Genomic DNA, 23,771 nt, shown 5'->3' with positions numbered 1-23,771 from the left:
GTATGATAATTTTTGTTTGTCAAGTCATGTATGTAACTTACAATAAATATTATACTTGCAACTCGTTAAAGTACATATGACATTTTCCTTTATTTCATTTCTTCAATCTTTCGTCCTTTATTTATTATTTTCATAATATTCATATGTATATAATCTTTGTTATTTTCTTCCACGATTGCAAAATTTTTCCGTGAATCATTGGAAATTACAATCATAAGTTTTGTTGTCAATCACGCAATGAGAATATAAATGTATTATGTGTGATTCTTTTGTCTTCGTTAAAATGCTGTAATTTATTAAAAAAAAAAAATTGGAATATAGAAACTTGCGCGTGAAAATAACAAAAAGAGACGTCCATATCGACGCTCTTTACAAAGAGTAGCTCATCGCTATTCTCTTTGTAGAGAGCGTCGATATAGTCTTTGGAGAAACACCGCGAGACCATTTCTAGCGCGTCTCCGGGATAAAAAATCGTCAATCGGACTCGTTCGCATCATCATCTACCCGTAACCATTATAGCTTTGAAATTGTTTGAAAAAATTATTTACACGCACGCGTCCGCATACTCTCGAAAACGCCGTGCAAATTCCGTTGTTTTTGTAATCCCAATTTTTACATATCTATTTAATTTAGCTCGACTAGAAGACTCGATTACGCGTGTATTATATCACACACGCATACGGGATGGGAGGTTTGGGCCGAAAAAAGCTCTCTCGTGCGCGCGAAATGTACACAAAACAGGCCGATCGATTGCCGAACGCTGCTTTTTTCAGTTATTCATTAATGCAATATGCCTATCGATATACTTATAGTGCTTCTTTTTTTTTTTTTAATACTTATGGTTCGTGCCAGAGCGGCGACGGTAGCGGTGACGTCGAAACTCGATAAAATTTTCTCATCCGATCGTCCTCTCTTTCAATCCCGTTTCATTTTCACCCCCGTAGCCAATAGATAATTCGATCCGAAGCGAGCGTCCGTTTATAATAATCATAATAATATAGTAGTAGTATCTAGGCCAGTACAGCGTACAATATTTCATTTTTTATTTTTTTCTCAACAATACGTGGAAACGGAATTTTCTTCGCTATTTATTTTCAAATATTATTAAAGCAGTGATATTTTTGCTGCGCATTCGTTTTATTTAACCATTATGCTCCTCTACTATTTGAGGGCATCTCTTTGCGTGATTTTTAGTTAGTTATAATTTTATCTTAATTAATTTTTTTATCGGATCAAATCGAAAACTTATAATGATATGATATTAGCAAAAAGGCGCAATCTATAATTTATACGCTTAATATATGTATATAATAATATAGCTTGATGAATCGCAATGCGCGCGTCACAGCTTTGAAACGGCGGGATTTCTCTGTGTTATTTTTTGCACTTATTATTTTATTTCATCAATTTTTTTTTCTTCATTTATCTGCCTGTTGTATGTATATTTGTATTATACACGAGAAGCAGATACATAATAACATTATTATATTGTCGACGATACCGCCTTTAAGACGCAAACGCTCCGAGCGAGTGAGTTTCAATTATACGTAGAGCAAGTTTGTTTTTTCTTTTCCGTTGTTTTTGTTTCTATATATCCCTCATCTTGACGTTAATAATATCATTTTTACACTATAGTTTGTGTATCGTATCAATGATGTGGCAACGAAGACAGCGCAGACAAAAGCATTGGTCCTTCGCTTCATTATTATTATTATTTATTTATTTATTTATAATTAATTATTATTTTTTATTAATTAAGAAGACGATCAACGATTAAAAATAAATGAAAAGTTAAAAATCTACCCAACGATTGAGTTTAAACAATTTTTTCATAATAATCGAATCCAATGAGCTTTTGAATTGATATAATTCGATTGAAATAAAAACTGATTGAGCTTGGCTATCAATGCGTTTTGCTTGTTAAAGTCTTCGATTTTTTTTCAATACTTCCACTTATATAATCTTAATTTATGCATTACAACTCAATAATCGCTCATAGATATAGAGACAAAAAAGTATAGCTGATATATAGTATCGTTTATATACAAGTTACTACACTTCTCATGCAAGTCCTAGAGATCTTAAAATTTTGTCGCTGATTTTTTTCATGATGATGATTCGGATCTTCGCTCGTTATGCTTCTTAAAATTTACGTTTGAAACACGCCACAAATAATTTACGCCTATCAAGTACTTGTAGTATTCATTTTAAATTGTTCTGGAACTCCATGCTTTAGTTTTAAATTTACTTCCTGCGAGCAAAAATAAAAAAACTAAGTCCAATTGGCAACGAAATTTCTTTCAAATAAGGAATATTAGGCCTTACTCATTACGAGGAGCGTCATCAACTTAGTCCTTTTTGTCGCCGTCCTCGGGATCTTTGAGCGTGTGCCATTGGGCGATGGGACGTCTCGGCGACGCCAGCATGTCCGACCAGTGTCTCAGTTCCGTGCCGCTGGCGTTGTAGCCCAGCAGGACCTTGCCGATCGGCTCGGACGTACCGATACGATCGTAATCCACCACGGTCACCATCAGGTTCACTTTCTGCAATGAGAGAGACAAACAAAAAGAAAAGACAAGATCCCCCGGATTAAGAGGGTCATGGATTAGTAATTTTCATATGATTGCGTGCCACTTAATTCTACCAAACAACAGATTTACAACACTCATGGATAAATGTCATTGTTTGCGAAGAATAAATTGTGTAATGCACCATGGTCGGTATAATGCATCGTTTCCTGTATTGGGTTTTTTGGTAAGGTAACCCACACATATAGTACAAGCACGTGTCCCTGTTGTTGTAGAGATTCATCCTGTTTTCTGTATGTTTTTTCCCTCTACCTCGTTTTTGATTTTACGGAGAGGGGAAAGGAGGGGGGATTTCAACACATAAAAGAGATCTACTATCTGAACCCTTGGAATGGCTTTGCATATCAGAAAAATTGGTTATAGCTCATGCAGCCGAAAACCACTCCAAAACGATTTAGATGGCAGATTTTACCATCGAAATGTACACTGCGAACACTGCAAAGTGTTAACTTACTTGTATTTGTTCGAAAGGTACTTCGAAGGTAAAGGATTCGTTGTAATAAGGATTGAGAGTACACTTCTTGATCGAGGTCTTCTTTTTCTTGAGACGTTTGCCGTTTTGCATGAGGGCGATCTTGACGTAAGGATCGGACAGACCGCCCACGTCCATTTTCTTCAGATTCTTGGCTTCCAGAATAACGACGGTCAGCTTACCGGCCGTTGGAACGTATCGCAGAGAGAAGCAAATGTCACCTAGCTTGTTATCCTTAAAAATTCACAATAACAATTCATTTAATATTGTCGAGTGCACAACATTTTATGTTTGCGATCACGATTGAAATCAAAGAAAGTAATGGGGATACGAAAGACTGTCTCGAGTCGTGGGGTGCAACTTACTTGACCACCTTCACCCTCGACACTCTGAAGCTCTCTCCACTCCTCGATTGTCTGAGCCAGATCCACCTGGCAGAGCGGCACTTTGACCTCACCGATTTGGTCATGCTTCGAAAATCGATCGAAATCGAAAATGGCGAACACCAGAGTCTTGTTCATGGCGTCGGCGTACGGCACACCCTAGAGTAAGAGAGAAAAAAGAGCAGAAGGATTTGTAATTCTCAAAACCAATCCGAACGCCATCTTTTAAGCTGCATTTACGATCGTGATCGTACCTTGAACGTGAACGTCTCGTTGAACTCGGGATTGAGCGTCTTTCTGTGCACCTTAGTCTCGAACTTCTTCTTCTTGTCGGGCAGCAGATAGACTTTGACGTAGGGATCGGACGTGCCACCCATGTCGAGGGCTGGCAGTTCTTCAGCCTTGATCACCGTCACTTGCAGACTGTTTGAGTTGAAGTCGTACTCCATCTAAAGACGGCCAATATATGTCCATGAGAAATGGCAAACAATAGCTTATTAACGAGTTTTGAGGGGTCGGCGTAAAATAAACAGCCCATTACAATCAATTTCACGCGCAATGATTATTTATGCGTACGCGATAAACGCGAAAATTTATATGGAGCAGCCAAGAGCAGAGAAAAAAGTACGCGTCTAGGTATATGCGTAGGTGTGCATCGTGTGTATCGAAAGTGGGGCTTCTCGGGCAACACGAATAAACTGTGTATGTATGTTGACACTATCTAATCAGCCTAGACCTTTCTTCCACTCCATTTATTCGCTCGCGTACATATAACGCTGCTCTGTGCCTTCCGATCAATCGTTTCATTGCTCAGCCTACTGCACTTGGCGCTCTGTCCCGTTCGTTTTTTCTTCTTCTTCTCGTACTATTTGCATCGCGCCTAATAGACACTCGCTCACAAATGCGCGCAACTTTTTCCTCCAATTTATCTTACCAATATAGCGATTTATAAGCGCGCGTGCTCCGTCTTTAAAACGCGCGCGAGCATGAAAACACGAGAGAAGAGAGGCGACCGTATGTACGTATATACGTTCACACGTGTGTATACGTGTGTACACGTTGCAACGGGGCGAGAGAGCGGCCGCGATCAATAAACATTCACTCGGCTGAGACTTTAGCCGTACGGCGTCGTCGTCAGAATTTTTATTTTGTTCCTCGTTCGCTTTTAACCGCGCGCACAGTTGCTTACTCGCTGAGTGCAAACATTGGTACAATTCCTTCGTTCGTACATTTGTTTTAAGTAATCATTGACTCTTGCCGCGACTCAAGGGTGAGTTTGTCATTGTAATTGCAATGTGCCTAGCCGAGATAAATCATCGAAGCGGTCGGTAGATTAAAAAAGGAGCACTACCTGATTATTTTACAATTAAACTCGAAGTTTACCCGATCGTCAACTATTACCGAACAAAAAATATTCATCCATTATTTGGTTTCATTTTTACAAGATCGAAACACGGTCAACCAGTGATGTATTTGGATAAGAAAAAAAAAAAGACATAGTGTCGAAAAAATGGTCACCTTGTACTGGAGCCTGCCGAGCTTGACTTCGCTCTGTTTGCTCTCGGCCTCCTCGGGCTCCTCGGCGTTGTCCGTGAGCTCCTCCATGTCGGGCTGCACCTGTGCGTTTGGAAGCGAAATTTCCATCGTACGGATGAGCATTGCGCCTACTTTTTTGCGACTAACAAGCGTGATAGCGTAGAGAGATGCATAAAGAGACTTCACCTCGCGCGTGAACGCAGGTGCCTTACCTTGTCTTTGTACGTGCTGCCCAGCAGCTGGACAGACTTGAGATCGACGGCGCCCTTCAGGCCCTTTTTGCCGTCCTTGGAGCGCCGCTTGCGGAAGCATCTTCTTATGCAGAAGGCGGTCAGACCGAGTATGAGGATACCCACTGGGTGGAGCGAGCGAGATTGAGAGCAAAAAGAAAAAAGAAGCAAAGGATAATGGCGATTGCTGCTGGTGCTGGTTTTACAATTTTCTTTAATGAATAAACATGCCAGTATTCAGACACGGTGCAGCGATTTTCATTGAGATCGCTTAGCATCAACGTGTTCATTGTAGCATCTTGACGTTGTTGTTTTTCGCTGACATTTAAATGTATCAATTCATATCTCAATCTTAATCATCAATAGTAGAAATTATTGCTTGAATAATTAAGAAGAATCTTGATTAGTATCTATCACGCGAAATTACAAACATAGTTTAAACTTGACTATGAATCTGGCATGTTTATCCTGTAATTAAACTAATTAATGGTGCAAGAGCTCATATTTTCTAATGTACAATTAAAAAATTGATCGTCGAAGCGCTATATTCTCTCAGAGCGGCTGAAAAGAGATAGCAAGGTGAGATGCGTCGATGACAAAAAACTGCATCGCCTCGACGGAGCAAAAAGCACACCTTCATTACAGATGCTCAATTTCTTTGTCACCGAGTGACGACATTTCAGCCAAGCGTAAAGAGGCGACGTTACACTCCGAGTCGCATCTTCGTCTAGCTTTTTTTCTCGCGTCACTTGCAAAATTAAAGATACAACGTCATCGCGTGGAAAAAATCGTCCAATCTTCATTACACTTTTCTTCAACGATTCAGTGGGATGAATACAAGAAAATTTCAAATTGTTTATATTTTTCTCATTACTTTTGCGCTAAAAGCGTTCCCCAGCGCGATTTAGTGCACTGACGTCGGGCTAATTTATTCGAAAAATTTAATCTAGAAAACGTATTACGCGACGCATAACTGGCAACAATCAAAACTGCGCTTACCACAACAAAACATAATATCGGCCGGCCGAACCGTCACTGTTATCGCGTTAATGCAAATCTTTCGATTTCGCGGACGCAAATTAACACGTATTCGTACGCTAGGCATGTATTGTTGTACCTATTAAAAGGGTTATTAAAGCCCACGTGGGCATGCCCGCTTCGGCTGCGAGCTTTTCCACGCCCTTCTCTATCTTCTCCTCGACGGATTTCACCGTGGTACCGATGAGGCCGTCCGATTCTGTTGTGAGTCCAGCTGCAAAAAATCAGAATATTTTATCGATCAAGAGGTTTTCAAGACGAGTGTATCGATCGAAGAATAGAGGTGCCTACCTGGTACGCCTTCCTCGGCTACGGCCCCCGTGCCAGCCGCGACGCCGACACCTGCCGCAGGTGCTACTGGTGCTGCACCGGCCGCGGCCACTTCTGCTCCCGGTGCTTCGACATTCGTCGCGGGTCTCAACGTCGTCCAGTTTTGACTGTTCGCCACCAGGCCTGGCTGTGTCTCGACTGCTGCCGCAGGCGCCGCCGGCACTGGCGCTTGCCTCTTCACGAGCGAAGGCATTTTTCTGTGCATTAAAAAACAAAGGACAATCATTAAAATTTCCAAGAGTTTTTACATGGGAAATTGATTTCGTTTAATTTATCAAATATTTTTGTTTGCACTCACACATCGCTCGATTAGAAAAAAATTACATTCTTATTATACTTCGTCATTTTCGCACTGGTAAGAATATTTCGACTCGCAGTCGATGAATCTTAAATATTCACGATGTGCTTGGTATTTATTACTGAGCAAAAAAAGTAGTACGATCGTCTACTTTTTAATGCGAGAGAAAGAAAAAGGAAAAACCGGTACGAGCTTGAGCAAAAAAAAATTTCTAATGGACAGAATATAACGGTCTATTCAGATAAAAAAATATATAGGACTCGCTGTACATGTTTCCGCGCGAGGCGATAGTAGTATTCTAAAACTTTAAAAACAAAAAAGAAGCTAACTTTCGCGTAAAAAAGGCGGTGACGAATATATCTGTGTGTATAAATTATCACTACGGTGATTAAAACTTAAACACTCACAGTGATAGCAGCTCGTTGCAATAATCATGCCTCTACGTAAGAAAACGTCGTTCTTTTTCCACAATGAAGTAATTCGATCGTTACGTTGAATAATGAATTTTTGCCGCGCAAGAGGCATTAAACAATTTTCAGCATCGCACAATCTTTGTGGTAGAGAAAAAGAAAGAGTGAGAGAGAGAAACTTTTGCGCGTGTGTACGTCAGATGTGCAATGTCAAATTGAAACGTCAACATTCGCATTGCCAGTTCTATACTTGCAAATTAACAGGCACGCGTTAGCACATTGTTCACTTTCACACCTTGTCTTCAGACGAATTAGAACTGACATCGTGTTCCATTTCTATATTTAAAATATATATCCATTCTAAATATTGGTTCGGGAGTAAGAAATAACTAAGAAATTCTCTTCTTTGCGCGATAAGACCACGAGACGCCGCGCACGCAATGGTCAACTACTGGCGCGATACTGACCGACGCGCTGAGCACGCGTACAAACCAACAACGCCGCAATGCTACGAGTTGCACGAGTACGACAGAAATACGCAGAGGCTGCACATATATGTAATGCGGGGTACACAGATTTCCAACTTCTATGCATTACATACGAAATCTCTCGGGTAACAAAGGCTCTCGAAGCAAATGACGCAGTCGGATTATTTTTTTGCTCTTTCATACGGTAATTGCCATTAATTTATGCTGCATAACCAATACCGATATTTACCCATGGTCGCGGTCACAAGAATAAATTAGATTTCTCTCTCTCTCACTCTGGCGTTGTTTGCTCGAACGCGCGATTAATTTTAATACCTGCCACAGCACATTGTAAACGGCGTATGCATGTGTGCGCGTTAACGAACACGAGTTTCGACCCACGACGATCGCGACGTCGAGAGGGTTTATGTAATAATAAGTAGTGTATGTTTACCCGGAGCAGCATTGCCTGCACTTGATTCCAGAGGATGCGGGAATCAATAATAACCACTGCCAACGAGCTCGTCTTCGGTTTCAATTCTCCCGATATTAATCAAGAGAGGAGAGGAGGAGTCGTTTAATCAAACGACAAAGCTGACGCTTTCTTCGATGATAATTGGATTATATTTTGAATTTTCATATGTCCAGGCGACTGCCGTATAGAATAAACGTCGAAATATAAAAACGAATTTCATATTTAATCTGCCACTTGATTTTTATTTAGATTTTTCGTGCTCATACACAACGACGTGCCATGATATTCAACTTTATGGTTTCGCGATCGTAAAATTTCGAAGCGAATCAAAAGTGTGTTCCTGGGTATTACGATATGATAATAAAACAAATGCTCGGCCCGGGTATGATTCGCCTTTATGGTAGTCGTTGGTAATATTTGATAGTCATATTAAAATAATAATTGTTTGGCAGAAGTAAATTGGATCAAGTGTCGAGAGGCTTTGTAAAATTATGAAAAATCTGTTTTTATTAGACGGGCTTTATATCACTCATCGCAGAAATAGATTTATAAAAGAAAACCACTTCAAGGTACAATTATTACCTAATTATGATTTTTGTTAAATTTTCTTTTTCATAATTTTGTGTGGTGCTTAAACGCACGATGTGTGCCTGTAAAAAAAAATACAAAAACTTACACGCAGTGTAAAAAAAAATTGACGAATAAGAAATCGCTTTTCTCACTTTCTAATTAATCAAAGTGAATCTTCCCGCGATAAAGAAATAATTCAACACTCTCGAGCGAGAAAGGGAAGTTGATGAGATGTTACGACGCTCTCCTTTCTTACAAAAAATATAAGGGGAATAATTTTTTCACTCGTAAAGAGAAAAAGGAAAAATCCAAACCCAACGTTAACACTTCCAAGTAACTATTACACGCCCGCGCGATCGATCTTGAACGCGTTCACATCATTATAGTATATGTGTTAGTGCACTTTATAAGCACGGTAGGTGCAGAATCATAAAAATACACAAGGCGTACGCGCAAGCACATTTCTCGCTCTCTCTCTTTCTCTCGTTCTCTCTACGGGGCAGTAATTTTCTTTTCGCTATATTGCACGCCGGGGCGAGCATCGCGCGCTTTATGCACTTATTAACGAGAAATAGAACTTAGGTAAAAAGCATTTCGAGATCGGCGGAATACGGGGCTACCATTGCGGCCAAATTATTATATAAAGTAAGAAAAAGGTTTAGCGTTACAAAAAGTCTAATGAAAGCTCGTTAGATCGAGCTTGGAGGCGCCCGAGCAGCACGAAAAAATCGGACGGAACTCGAGGTACACGGATCGGAAAGGAAATGAAAATAATCGAAGCTTTAATTTCTCATCGATGATCGCATCGAAAGCGAAGCCTTTTCTCTCTCTGTCTCTCTATCGGCTAGAGTAGGGCTTTCCGTTTTCTCAAGCCATATAATAATAATCGTTATATAAAGAGGCGCGCGAGGGCGCAGATAGCAGCCAATCATCTCTGTTCTGCAATTTCTAGCCCCTGATCGTTCGTATATATTATATGTACGCGTATAACTCAACAGATTGCCGTACTCCTGTCTTACACATCGCCACCCACCCTACTACTGCTACACGCTTGTCTCTCACTCGAAGTAATCGTCTTGCTCCTTATATAATATCTTATCTAGGTGGGCGTCCACGCGCGCTCGAGTTTCTTTCGACCCATAGTATCTCGACTTCCATTCCTGCAGCAGCTCGTCAGCGCGAATACATGCGGGAGCTCGGTAAACACACGAGTGTCGCACACGTATAGAGGCGTCCACGCACGTCGCGCGCCCGTGCCAGTGCGTGGAAAGTACGCGATATCGTTATCGTCCTTAGCCCGGCGAAATTCCCGGGCGTAGTAGGCGCCACTAGTAGTTGTTGGAACCGCAGCGAATCGATATTTCTCTCGCGTGTGCTCGTACGTATATATACCGTGCACGGGGGGCTATGTGTTGCTCCGCGCACTACTGGTGCGTGTACGTCGGTACGCGTCTATCTAGCTCTATGTTATCGCACGTTGACTATATATAAATGAGAAAAAGAGCTCGAGTACTATAATAAGACTGCTACGCTTGCGTTTCGCAGTAATTATTTGACAAAGACAGCTCCAAAAGAAACCAGTTATGTCGAGTCTCTTCTAACTGTTTTAAAGGGGGAAAGCGCTCTGCAAGATAATCCTTGCGAATACGAAATTTAATCTTTTATCCCTTCGTTCGTTTATCCTCTGGCCGTCCTTTCTCTGTCATTAAACGCGTACATGCGAAAATCGCACGAAGGTTGCCGATACCACGGGCTCGGGGTAATACATGGATTTCGACCGATTCGATCCTCTCTTCATTCATCATACATACATATATGCGGGATTCAATCGAGCGTGCTCACGTTCGGAGAGAGAGACGAAATACCTATATGGAGCTTGAAACATTCAAGGGCCGAATAACCCAGAAAAGAAAGAGCGAGCTTGCATCGGGGATGGCTTGGCGCTTCGTATGTACATAATACGTGACAAACAAGTTTCCGAGCCAATCTTTCAACGCGAGGCTGATATTGTAATAATGGCGCGCGTGAACGTAACACAAAGCTTTGCATGTGTTTCTTTGTAGTTACGTGTGTTTTACGCAGATATACAATAAAATTTGTAATATTATTGGTGAGGTAATGCCGGCTTGCTAAGCAATTCACACGCGCGCCAGCGCAAGCTTTGTTAAAATTCTGAAAATTAATTTTGCTTGTGTAATAATACATCTTTGACATAAAGCCTCTCGAAGCTTTATTCTGTGCGTGAATAGAATTTATTTATTTATTTATTTATTTATTATTTTTTTTGAGAGAGGGCGTATAGGTATCATTACAAATTTTCCGCTATTCGGTCTCCCCCTTGTTCGAGTTAAATGATACATGATCCTTTTTTTTGATACACGTGAATCTCCCCAAAGATAAATACGTATACAAAATATGTGTATCTCTCTCTTTTCCTTTGGTCGAGGAATCTAAGTTTAATCAACCCCGAGTTTTTTTACGAATCGATCGCTCGGGTTCGAAAGCTCTTTCACGCTCCACTGTGAGTACGTGAGCTTTTTTCGTTTCAGCTCCGAGCTGCAGCCAGCACTCCGCTAGAGTTACATGCTTCGCGCAGAGCTCAACTCTTTCTCTTTACTCGCTGCTTTTTCAATGCTGCGAAACGAGCGAGAACGGCACATACATTATACGTAGAAAGGATGTAGCAGCAGATTTTGCATTGCGTTATTTGTTTGTCCAGTTTTGCAAGCTTTGCAAGCTTTACGAGCTTACGAAATTGAATTCTTTTTCATTTCTCCTGACCCTTTCTTCGGATGTTAAAAACAAAAATTGTTAACAAATTTTGCCCGAAATCCTGCCTATATTTTTTTTAAAACAAGCACTAATAATGTAACCATAGCCAATTAAGTCTTCAATTAAAAACTCGCATGGAGAATCATAATGTAATATACGAATGTACAGATTCTCAATTCATTCCCTTTTGCGAATAAATTTCGAGGCAGAATTTCGATTCCATACATAAATGAATATTGTATCGAGTGCTTGTTGTTATAGGATGCTTTGTCAATCTGCACATGGCTCGCGGCATCGACCTTTTTGATATTTATAGATTTAGTTTCCATATGCATGTTATATGTACGCGTTTACGATACACACACGTCGGAGCGTTTTACTACGATCAAGGTTAAACGTATAAGCAGCAGCACACCATGCCTAACGATATATATAAAATATAATCGAGGCGAGGGTGAAAAAAATTTCATACTTACGCGTTTAATATGAGATACTCTTTTGTGTCTACGAGAGAGCTGTATACATCAAACTTTTTGTTTCGGGCTCTGACCTTAATTCATCGGAAACACTGGGAACACATATTTTATATACAGCGCGAGAGAGACAGAGAGAAAGGGAGAGTTTCACCGCTCGAGCGCTTACGGGACACATCGACCGAGTGCCTTAAGGGGCAAACTTGATATAGTCCGATGAATTTGCCCGAGAGTCTGCCCAGAATCTCTCCCTCGAAATATATGGGTCAAAATAATACTTTTTTATAAAACCGTGCGCACGTATGTCACCGATTTTGACGCGCTTTTGGTATGTAATAGTACATGGAAAAAAAGTGCCAAAACCAAAATTTTAGACCCCCTTCCCCCCTCCTATCCCCCACTTCTGGTATAAACGTCTATTTTCTAGTTATATTGATTCTGAAACCCTGAAGTAATTAAAAAATCTGAAAAATTCATAAAAATACTTTATAACAATCCAAACAACCTTGAATTTTGCCAGATTTTTGGAGTGCTTCAGGCCTTCACATAAAATAATTAATAATTCTGAAAATCGAGATACAGTGATATGAGCCGATATTGAACTCGGAAATTTTTCCAGTTTTTTGTCGCATTGAAAAACATTACCTCAATTTTTTTCTGATTTTTTCAGACTACCTAACACACCTTTAGAAGCCATGTTTGAACTAGTCACCACTAGGAGGCGTCGACGCGGATCGTCACTCGCGCAGCAGAGTATGACTGGTTCAAGGCATATAAGAGAGGCGATCTCTCGGAATAAATGGATGATTAACGTTGAATGGGCGAAGGCAATCTATAGAATTTAGATTGAGGACCGCGAGTATGACTCGATGGTGAAAGCTAGTTTTGAACTTAACATTATATTCTCATATACGACTTTATTCACACATTTATACTAAATATTTGTACCATACATTGCCTATAGTTTATTGATAAAATAAATACTATTTATATTTTTTGTTAAATGAAATTTTTGTCAAGATAATTTAATCAATTCTCTCCACCACAGCAAATTCAGCAAATAGAAAAGGTTTTATTGTTTTTGACCTTTCTCAATAAAAAACAAGCCAAAAACCTCTTTTATTGACGAAAATCATTTTTTAGGACGATCCGGAGCCTCGAAAAATCTGGAAAAATTATGTTCTGGTTAATTTTATCAAAATGCACAACCTCAATTTTTTTCAGATTTTTTAATTGAAGGCGATAACTTCTAGAGCCCAAAAATCCTTTTTCTAACAAAAAAGGTTCCAAGAACCCAATGGTTCCAGTAAAAAAATTTTAAAATATTTTCTTTGAATTCCTTGTCAAATTTTAATGAATTTTGACTGCTTCAAATTTTCGATTAAAGCCTTTTAGCTCAATCTAGAGCATCACAATGATCAATGGAAGGAAGGACTATGAAGGAATATTAATAGTTATTTATGTAACAAGTGCCCAAAAAGCTGGGCACGTGTTACATACAAAATTTTATGCAATAGTAGGCGAAAAATATTTTCAATTAAATGAGTCATTTTACCGCACACCAGTGTCCAAAATAAGGCATTTTACCGCACACCAGTGTCGAAATGAGGCATTTTACCGCATACTCGTGCCCAAAAACGCTTTTGCGCACTAAAAAATGTGCGAAAATAGTTATTTATGTAACAAGTGCCCAAAAGGCGTTTTTGGGCACGAGTGTGCGGAAAAAGAAACGAGTGCCGGCTATGCCGGCACGAGTGGGTGTTTTTTCCGCACACTGTGCGGCATTTTACCGCACACAAGTGTCCAAAAACGCTTTTTGCGCACTAAAAAATGTGCAAAAAAAGACATTTTTCGTCATACTATTGCATAAAAGACATTTTTCGTCATACTATTGCATAAAACTATTTTTTGGCTTCAAAAGGTGTGTTAGGTAGTCTGAAAAAATCAGAAAAAAATTGAGGTAATGTTTTTCAATGCGACAAAAAACTGGAAAAATTTCCGAGTTCAATATCGGCTCATATCACCGTATCTCGATTTTCAGAATTATTAATTATTTTATCTGAAGGCTTGAAGCACTCCACAAATCTGGCATAATTCAAGGTTGTTTGGATTGTTATAATTTTTCAGATTTTTCAATTACTTCAGGGCTTCAGAATAAATATAAATAGAAAATAGACGTTTATACCGGAAGTGGGGGGTAGGAGGGGGGAAGGGGGTCTAAAATTTTGGTTTTGGCACTTTTTTTCCATGTATTATAACATACCAAGAGCGCGTTAAAATTGGTGACATACGTGCGCACGGTTTTGTAAAAAAGTATTATTTTGACCCATATATAGAAGCTTTTGAGCTATGTCCAAGGAAATAGCAGGGAGGGCGGGGAGCTTTTCCTTTAAGCGAGCGCGTGGAAATGTACACGATACTTATTGTACGTAATTTTCTCTCGTCCTGAAAGCTGAATGAAAATCGCAACGGGAGAAACGCCTACCTACCACGCGGTGCTCCGCACAGCTTGTGTCACGTCGTGCATGTTATACCTATAGAAAAAAGGAGAAAAGGCACTCGAGCGCGCCAGTCTCGAGAGCAGCTATAATTGAATTTCCATTTTCGCTTCGTGCTCTTTCTTTCTTTCTCTAATTCGAGCAAGAAAAAAAACACAGCGGCATTATATTTTGTATATTTCTCGCGTTCGCCAAGCGTATAATACAGCCAGTAAAAAAAAAAATAAAGTCGCAAGAGCGCGATTCACTTGCAACATCGTCGACGGCGTCGCTGTCTCTTGTATATTTATTATTCATCCGAGTAGATTTGTGTGCAGCTATTAGAAAATGAAACAATGAATATTTTCTGACCCAAGCATAAAAAGCACGGGTACGTATACTACATGCCTTAAAGAGTGTCGCATTACGAATTTATCCCTCGCTGCAATGTACGGAGAAAAGAGCATTTGCGTTATCGTACTTCCATACCGATGAACCCGATGAATCATCCGTCAATTAATATGTCCGCGAGCGCTGTACTGACATCGGAGCGATTCGGTGGCGTATTGCGTCATTTTACGAAATTGCGACGATACAGAGCTCCATCGTTGTTTTTATATATTTTTCACAAGCAGGATTAAAGTCACCGTAGACGTCGTCGGCTACGTTGTCCTTTTTCTCTCTCTCTGCCGCTCGCTTTGACGTCAGCGCGACGAGATGCACGGGGGTAATCTTGCGGAGCTTGAGTCATATTGTACTACCAGCAGTACGAGCACGCATCGGCGCACTCACGCACTTGTAAATTAACGCGCGTGCCCAACGTGTCAGCTGCGTGGGACAAACGGGAGATCGACGAGATCGTTCCACGCGGACATTGAGTGGCGCTAGTCATTTTTCATTTTCGTAGCGAGTAAGTTTATGCTTCACGTATCGTTCGACGTCATTACAAACATCTTGTAAAATAGCAGCATTAGGCCTGCGCGTGTCAATGATTTTTTCCCGTAAATCGTCAAGTAAACGCCAACACATTATTTTTGTCAGCTGCTCTTTTATTAAATATCACGAACCAAAATGTTTCTCATTTTAAATTTTTACATTCTCGAAAAAGCTTGTAATTAGCACATTCGTAGTTGGAATAAAAGTTCTTATACCATGGTGACTTTTTTACTTTTTGTTTGTAGGTAAGCAGAAAATTGAAATTTTTTCACCAAAAATGTTGAATTAATCTCGCTCAAAGTTAAATTCGCGAGTTGAAATTTTGATGAAACAAGTCGAGTGGAATTCATGCACATAAAAATGTTTATCGGGTAGTCGTTCCTTCCCATTCAATAGTACGATATTTATCGAACAACTAGCTCCTGAGGGTAAAGTTCGTCAACACACAAGCAGCGATAGATGTATTTTCTACGTGACGTTTCGCAATACACTTTTATTCTTTTTCCGCAGTATCGAATGTAATCTCGAATCAGCTATATTAAGGAAATTCGAGATGGAACGAACAACAAAGTTTCTCTTGTCTCCAGCTGCTATATATAAATGGAGAAACAACAATGGGCGCAATACAACAGCTGTCGTAGATGATTTTCTTCAAGTTCGAGCCCGAGAAATGTGTATTATTTTATCTACGGCTTTCGGATAAACTCATCGTAGTGGAAAACTTGCGTGCGCCTGTGTATCGTGTATCTCCCGGGCAGTCATCCATTGCTCGTGGGAGGAATCGCGCGTGTAACTTTTTACCCGCACACGGAGAAACCCCATGGAGGTCATATCGTGTTTTATATACGTGCGTCCTCGCATGTATCGAAAGTTTATGAAGTTTGCTTTTGACCAACTATGAAATAGCCACTCGATTCATAATAACAGCTGTGAAAGCCCAAAATTACCAAAACTCCTTAAAGTTGACTTTAATTTGCATATAATAGGATTAGGTGTAATGACATTCACCGAGTACAGAAAATGATGCAGTCGCTTGTTCGTAGATGCGCATATTAACATTCGTTGAAAATAACTGCAATGTATAAGAAAAGTTATATTACAGACTTCTTTACATCAGCTGCAACTGCGTCAACGCGACGAGATACGCGCCTGCAATATATTAGCTGACCACTACATTATACATATGTTATCTTCTATAAAATCATCCTCTCAGACGTCTACTCACTCCCAAGTCGACGTGTGCGTGGTTAAATCTCTCGGCTGGTTATATACGCGTTTCAACGAGATTAATCTGTCTCTCTCTTGTGCGCTCGAGACCGGGAAAGCTAGGGTAAGGTAGAGAGAGAGGGATAAAGCTCTGATCTTGAATGCACGTGCCGAGCTTGCGGTTTATTGCATAGCTCTCCGAGTCTATATACAACGAGACTTTTACGTTTATAGACGTACGCACGGCGAAATTTAATTTCCATTTTGTCACCGGCAGAGCGTGTGAAGCATATTTGCGCACGCGTATCAGAGAAGGGCGAAAAACTTTGGGAGAGAATTACGTCGAATGCGCGCGCGATGACAACGAAATTATCGATGAATCAATTCGATTAAATTTCGTTGTACGTAGGAGCTTGGCGTACGTCGTGGATCGTTCGCCCCGTTCCTGACGCTCGACATTTTAACTCGATTTGTTCGAAACGCGATACCCGTGGTGCGTATACGCGTCACCTTACGCTTATTTCACGGACCGCAGCAGTCTCGTGCGTACACGAAAGTACCTACGCATTTTGAATTATCTCTTTCCGCCTGGATATAGAGACTTTAAGCTCGTCGGATGCGTGCGTGTACCTCTGCGGTGTAGGCAACGGAGCACGATGAATCATTGTAAATTCAGCGCGCGACTTCAGCGGGTTATAAACTAGCGCTTACGCACGCGGGCCAATATTACAGAGTCGTGCGCTCGCGTGCGACATGAAAAATGCACATTTATATGTCGTGGATAGTAGCGTAGTAGCCGAGCTTTTTACTCTCGGTCGTCGCTATCGAGCTGCAGATAATACTCGGTCGATGCGACTCGCAGCCACCTCCGAGCACACGATACATCGGGCGAAAAATTATCGATCGCCGTAACTCTCTGTCTCTTCCTCGATTTGTATCGCGTCGCATCTCACCACAAAACTCTTCCCTTTCAAATGCATGTATACCAACCAGTTGAATTTAACTTTGCTCTCGCTGTCGTTTATCTTTGCGACTTATTGATGCGAAAGGGAGGACGCGACGAGCTTTCGCGACTGCTCCCCGCGTAAAGGAAAATAAACGTGCGATATGTACCTGCGAGAGATGTACACTCGTATCGAAGGTTGCAGTATCAATACATATATAATACCTGCATACGCTATCGCTCGCTGTATATACACTTTTGTGCTGGCAAAGGTCTATGTAAGGTCTTAATACGATTACCCTCGCACAAATGTATGTATATCTACCTGTGTGTGTGTGTGTGTGTGTGTGCTCGCGAGCTTGCGGTGAAGTTATACATACGTATACCTCTCGCGCCCTGAACTTGAATATTTCTCTGGCATCGGCGCTTCGGCTTATTCTTTTCACCTCGACGATTCGATTTGCCTCTGAACTCGAGAGCTTTTTTCCGAGACACGTGTGATTAATTAACCGCAGTTTTACTAAAGTACGAGTGCACGTCTTGAAAATCATCGAAATTCAACTCAGGCAATTTGTGACTCACGTCTCTGTGGCCGATTATAACTAGCATCGAAACTTGCCTACCCAGGGCTGATTCTATAAAAATCGATATTTAGACGGTAGGCACGCATATATAGACGATCCAAAGCTATATCTATCGGTCCGATACATTGAACCAAGTTTTGTGCCAGCGTGAGATGCCATATATGTTGCACGGCACTAGCACACTCTCTGCTTACAAATATGAGGGAATTAAAAATTTAACTCGCCTGGACACTTTGCTAAGCGAGATATAAACTTTTTTTGCAGCATCCAGACCTCACGTCATATTTAACGTTTTTTCTCGATGCCAGATCAGAAAAGTACAGCGATATACGCGAGCAAAAAAGAACCAGGTTGTTTTTATAAACGTCGGTGCATGACTGACACAATTCCCTGAACTTGTTACTATATTATTAGCTCGAGCTAGCTGCTTGCTGGGCGTTATTTCGCGAAAATTAGCCGATTCATAATTTAGTTTGAAATGCATCGTGCACTTGTATCCTGGGATACTGTTGATTTTCGTCCATACATCGGGAAATGTTTCAGATGAAAAAAAAAAATCTGATGATAATCGGATTAATTTTTAGTTATCGCGTCTAAAAGCGAATATCGGTTAATTAAAGCCACAATATCCGTATGAACTCTGAGTTACGCGCGATATTCCATTTAAACGGGATTTTACCGTTATTATCTTATACGCTGAGAGAGGTACATATCTCGACGTCGTGCCTCCCTTAGCGTTTGATGATGAAATTACTATTAATTCACACACTATAACATGTTAACGTACATTCGCATAACGTAAAGTTCAAGCCAATTGTTATCGAATAATTTGACTGTTTACGCACGTACTTACGAATATCTATATAGACATCAATTAAGAGAAGTCTCTTGAGCACATCCTGTATAGGCTGCTCCACTCGTGTGTGTACATTGACCTGCGCACTACTGACCGGTTAAATCCAAGAGGAATCTCGTGGGCGATACGATGAGCTGTCAAAAGCAAATTTGCACGCATGCGGTTACCGAGAGAAAAGCCTATGCCTATAATATGTGTGTAAATGTGCTCCTAGCTGCAGCTATATTAATTTGAAAATTTATTGAAAATTAGATAGCGAAGATGTTTTGATTAAATTCGTGACTTTATTTTTAATTGTGCAGCTTAAGAGTTCCAACGATTTAATACTTTCATTTGAAGATAAGCAAGAAGACTCTTTTATCTTGGAGAAATAGCAAAGACTTGAACTTTGGAAAACGATGTATCTAGAATAATTGCATTCATAAAATAGTTTTCTTCTTATTAAGTGATAATAAAAAGAACATTTGAGTATTTAATTTACGTTTCGAGCGGCGAATGAAAAGTAATATTTTCCCGACGTTCGCGTATCTTGATCTACGCTTTGAAAAGCGAAGTAGTTATATTTTTTTTCCTACTTTGACTGCGACACTCAACTTGGGAAAACTCGAGAAAAGGTGATTAACCATCCAAAAAACGTACCACTTGCACCGTCGAGTTTTTAATAGAAGTGCAGCACTCAAAAGTTAATAGAGGCCGGCCGCGCGCATTTGAAACGTACGCACATCAAAGCGAGATGCAATTATTTTCCAAAAATTTATTACAACGAAATCTGACAAAACGTTTACGCGGGGCGTGCGATTTCGAAATGATTGCACTGGAATGCACTTGGCGGAGCTTCGCATGCTCTTGGTCGGCGCCACCAGATCTCGCTCGCTCAACTCGCGGCAACAACTTCATTTACGTTCATTGAAAATCTCAACGTTACATTCGATACTCTTGCACAGCCATATTGCTCGCGTATTCGTGATCGCGCGCACACCTCTGCCACTCGAGACCGGCTGCAAAAATATGTTTACAACGCACCGAATAAACCCTCGATGTACGACTAATACATGCATTAGCGAAAATACATGTACACAGTCTTGCTTCGATGTTGACGTTCTTTCTCTCTCTCTCCTTGCCTTTCTTTCTCTTTCTCTCTCTATCTGTCTCCCTCAAGGCCTCTTGACCTCAAAGTCAAAGAAGTTTCTATCGCTATGCTGCACGCTTCGCGCTTCTAGCCAGCTCTCGGCTTTTACTTTATTACTATTCGTTATATGCAGTATAATAATGCAATGAAGTTTCTCTCTCTTTTTTTGCATATCGAGCCGACAGCTGTATACATATAATATAATCAAAATTAGTTTTTCCACGCGAGACTCTTAAAACCTATTCGTTTTTCTTTTTTTTTCTTTTTGTACACACAGACAAACTGACGTGCAATTTTTTATGAGAACAGAAAGTAAAAGGATCTTTCACGCTAGCCTCAGCTATTAGAAAAAAGAGAGTCCTACGAATAAGCCGACGAAAATCGCAATCGATCGATGACCACCTCGAGAAACTGTCTGTGTACATGGGTGAGTGTGTGTGTATGAACTCGTAAGTTAGGTACGTAGACGTAACGCCCAATAATACGCAGTCGCACTCACACACAGAAAAAAATACCGAAATAAGAAATAAAGAAAGAAATCTCTCCACTCTGCCTTTCTGCAGGCGCATTGATTAGGAAGTAAGCTTGCGAGCAGTGCAAAAGAAGTGCCAATGTGTCGCGGGCTTGCACTCGCGACGTGAGTGCACCGCTCGAAGGCAGAAGAAATTCTCATATCTCGCCAAAGAGAGAGAGACAGAAAGATATAGATAGGCGGATAGAAATGGAGGGAAACGCGTGTGCGCTACGTATACACACAAGTTTATTGCTCGCAACGTACTGGATGTATTATACAGGCAGGGATTTAGCTTTTCATTTTTATATAATATATAAACGCGAAATCCTCGATAAAATCGATGAACGGTGAGCGAGTGAGACGACAGCACATATATGTAAAAGCAGTCGCGAAGCTTGACTCTCTCTCTCTTTCTTTCTCTCGCTTCACTTCTGTATACTCGTACTCACACACATACGCTTTTTCGAGGTCACGCGCCTTGCTCGACGGTGTCACGTTATAACACACATTCATGGCGTTGGCAAGTTGTATCTCGGTCCCCCCCCGTACGACATAGCAATGTGTATCGTCATCGTTGTCACGATCGCAGAAGAGGCAAAAATCATGAGAATCGATCGTGTTGATGACTCTTGTCTTTCCCACTGCAAATGGCAAGCGTCGAAAAACGAAAAAAAGTTGACGCGACGAGACGCTTGACTCGTACTACTGATTTTGCTGCGGCACTTTAACGCGATCATGGTAGCCATCGTATTGAGCCAGAATGTTGGGAGCTTTGAGAGACGAGTCGGTGCAAGCGGGAAAGAGAGTGATACGAGTCTCCGAAAAATCAGACTGCATAATGCTCATCCCTCCTCGCACTTTAACCGAGTCTCGGTCGGATCGTTAAGCACACACTCGCTCACCCACAGACACACAGACATTCTGACACACACTCGCACAGGCGCGCGCGCTCGACACATTCACTCGCTCACACAATCGTGCACTCGTATAGTCTTGCAATACATACGTAATACGTACGTTCTATACATATATCGTGGCGTGCATCAGCAGCTGCACTCAGACACACACGTACGTACGTACACACAGGCGCTCGCACACACAGAAGCGCGCGCGCTCGTCACATGCACGTATACACACCCGCTGCTGGCGAAGCTTGCGGGGCGATTCGCTAATACACAATATGCAATCGCGAGTCAATACACGAATACTCACGATTATTGGCGATTGCTCGTCGTCGACGTTGTATCGTTGTGCAAGCTCGACGTTGATATTATATCACGTCGAACTTGTGGGTGTGTTGTTGGCTGCTGCTGCTGCCGCCGCTTCTGCTACTGCCTACTGCTGGTGCAGCTAGCCACCAGCTTGACACACCAGGCAGACACAAGAACACAAACTTTTACACTTCACCAGAATGAGACCCAACGATGTCGATGTAAAATTGATGAAAAAAGCCTTCGAGAGCTGCTCGGAGACGAGCCCTCGAGAGAGACGCGACACTCTCCGTGGAGCTCGATTGCAAGCCTCCGCGAGCTTGCGGATGCATACAAGCCCGTCGCACGCACGCACACGAGCACAGACGAGTTTCAGCTCAACTCAGGCACGGAGAAGAGGCACGCCTGAGCTTCATGGACGACGTGTGCATGTACGCGAACACGGACGTACAGCGTGTCGGTCGTTACGAGTTAAGAATGATTATTTCGCACGCACGAAGCGTGTGCTCCTTACGAGGGAGAACGAGAGCTTGCACGACGACGACGGTAGAGGCACATGTACGCACAAACAACACGCACGGACACACGGGCACACACACTCGAATACAGGGGCGCGTGTGCGACTACTGCACACACCGACACCCTTTCAGCTTGCGAGTACTGCTGGCTAAAAGCTGGCTCTCCTCCTCTACTTCTTCTTCTTGTTGCGAGCCGTTGAAAGTTGCTGCTGCTGCGACGACCCCCCGACTGCGACTTTCTTCAACGGTATACAACGCTGACTGGCTGACACACGCTCAGCAGTCGTGGCGCATTATTCCAATCTCGACACACGAATTCCCCGAGCTTCGGGATGTGGGAAGCTCTCCGTCTCTCTCACCTTCTTTTTTCTTTTGGCTCCCTTTTCTCTCTCCTGCCGTTTCTTTTTTTCTATCCCCAAGCCGAGCTATAACATAGTACTACAGGGGGTATTAGATGCAGAACTGCTCGGCGGAGCAGTATTGGCAGTCGCTTTGGGGCTGGCGCGCGCGCGCACACACATATACACACCACGACGACGACGACGACGGCGATCGACACTGTACGCACTGCTCCACTGTATGTGCACACTACAGTCGTACGCGGACACTATAGATAACGATATGGACACAAACTGCACGCATACAGAGTTACGTCGGACTGACGACGACGAGTATGGAGCGGCTACAGAAGAAGATCCTTCGGTTACGAGAGACGCATTATATGTACGTCGAGCAAACCTATGCCTGTGTCCGCAACGGCTACGTATGTGTGCGCGAATTACTTGGCGTTCGCGTGTACAGCGACGACGATGGAGGCTACATACATGCGCACATAGAGCCCCTGTGTCTCTGTGTTGGTGTGTAGGGAAAAGGGGGTACGAAAATCTATCCGCGGCACGCTCGTGCGCTCTGCTGCTGCGCCTGCCCGCCTGCCTCGATGCTGCTGCTGCTGCTGCCGAGCCAATCTATACAGATCGCACGTATACACGGGTACATGCGCGGCACACATTCGTACACCCAAGAGTAAGAGCAGCATCGCCTACCACTACACACCCCCTACTACGCCTGTCTCTCGCGAAGCAGCTCCATCTCGCGGCCGCTCGCTGCTGCTGGCAATGCTGGCACGGTCAGCCGACGAGCTTTTTCCTACTCTTTCGCCTCTCTTCGGCTTGCTGCTATCGGCTATCCTTGTCGCAAGCTCAAACTCACGCTGCTGCTGCTGCTGCTGGTGTGGAGGGCTTTTAGTGCGCGCGCACACGAGTCGGTACCGTACGTATCTATAAGTATAACTAGGTAGGTATGCGCGAATCGATAGACGCACGGACGGACGCATATATGTATACGTGCAAATGTAC

At 42.0% G+C, this 23,771-nt stretch overlaps 1 protein-coding gene across 3 annotated transcripts; it reads right to left on the bottom strand.

Moving 5' to 3' along the window:
• Window positions 1–815: 815 nt before the first annotated feature.
• Window positions 816–23,334, bottom strand: LOC106655728 (synaptotagmin 1). Of its 3 annotated transcripts, none has more exons than XM_014376260.2 (10): window positions 21,900–23,334; window positions 6,539–6,774; window positions 6,327–6,461; window positions 5,192–5,334; window positions 4,962–5,054; window positions 3,698–3,892; window positions 3,426–3,602; window positions 3,043–3,294; window positions 2,326–2,543; window positions 816–2,251 (listed from the first exon to the last, which is right to left on the bottom strand). In XM_014376260.2, the coding sequence occupies exons 2-9, from the start codon at window positions 6,768–6,770 to the stop codon at window positions 2,349–2,351; spliced, it is 1,422 nt and encodes a 473-aa protein (XP_014231746.1). In that variant the 5' UTR covers window positions 6,771–6,774; window positions 21,900–23,334; the 3' UTR covers window positions 816–2,251; window positions 2,326–2,348. The 3 variants fall into 3 exon arrangements, with proteins under 3 accessions (XP_014231746.1, XP_014231743.1, XP_014231744.1); XM_014376257.2 differs by having other exon boundaries at window positions 4,962–5,060; window positions 21,900–23,333; XM_014376258.2 differs by lacking the exon at window positions 21,900–23,334 and adding an exon at window positions 7,283–7,735 and having other exon boundaries at window positions 4,962–5,060.
• Between the last annotated feature and the right edge of the window lie 437 nt (window positions 23,335–23,771).

Source organism: Trichogramma pretiosum, unplaced genomic scaffold (assembly GCF_000599845.2).
Source record: "Trichogramma pretiosum strain Unisexual culture from Peru unplaced genomic scaffold, Tpre_2.0 scaffold125, whole genome shotgun sequence".
NCBI lineage: Eukaryota > Metazoa > Arthropoda > Insecta > Hymenoptera > Trichogrammatidae > Trichogramma > Trichogramma pretiosum.
Note: the sequence above shows the minus strand (reverse complement) of the source record. Positions and strands in the feature narration are given on the sequence as shown.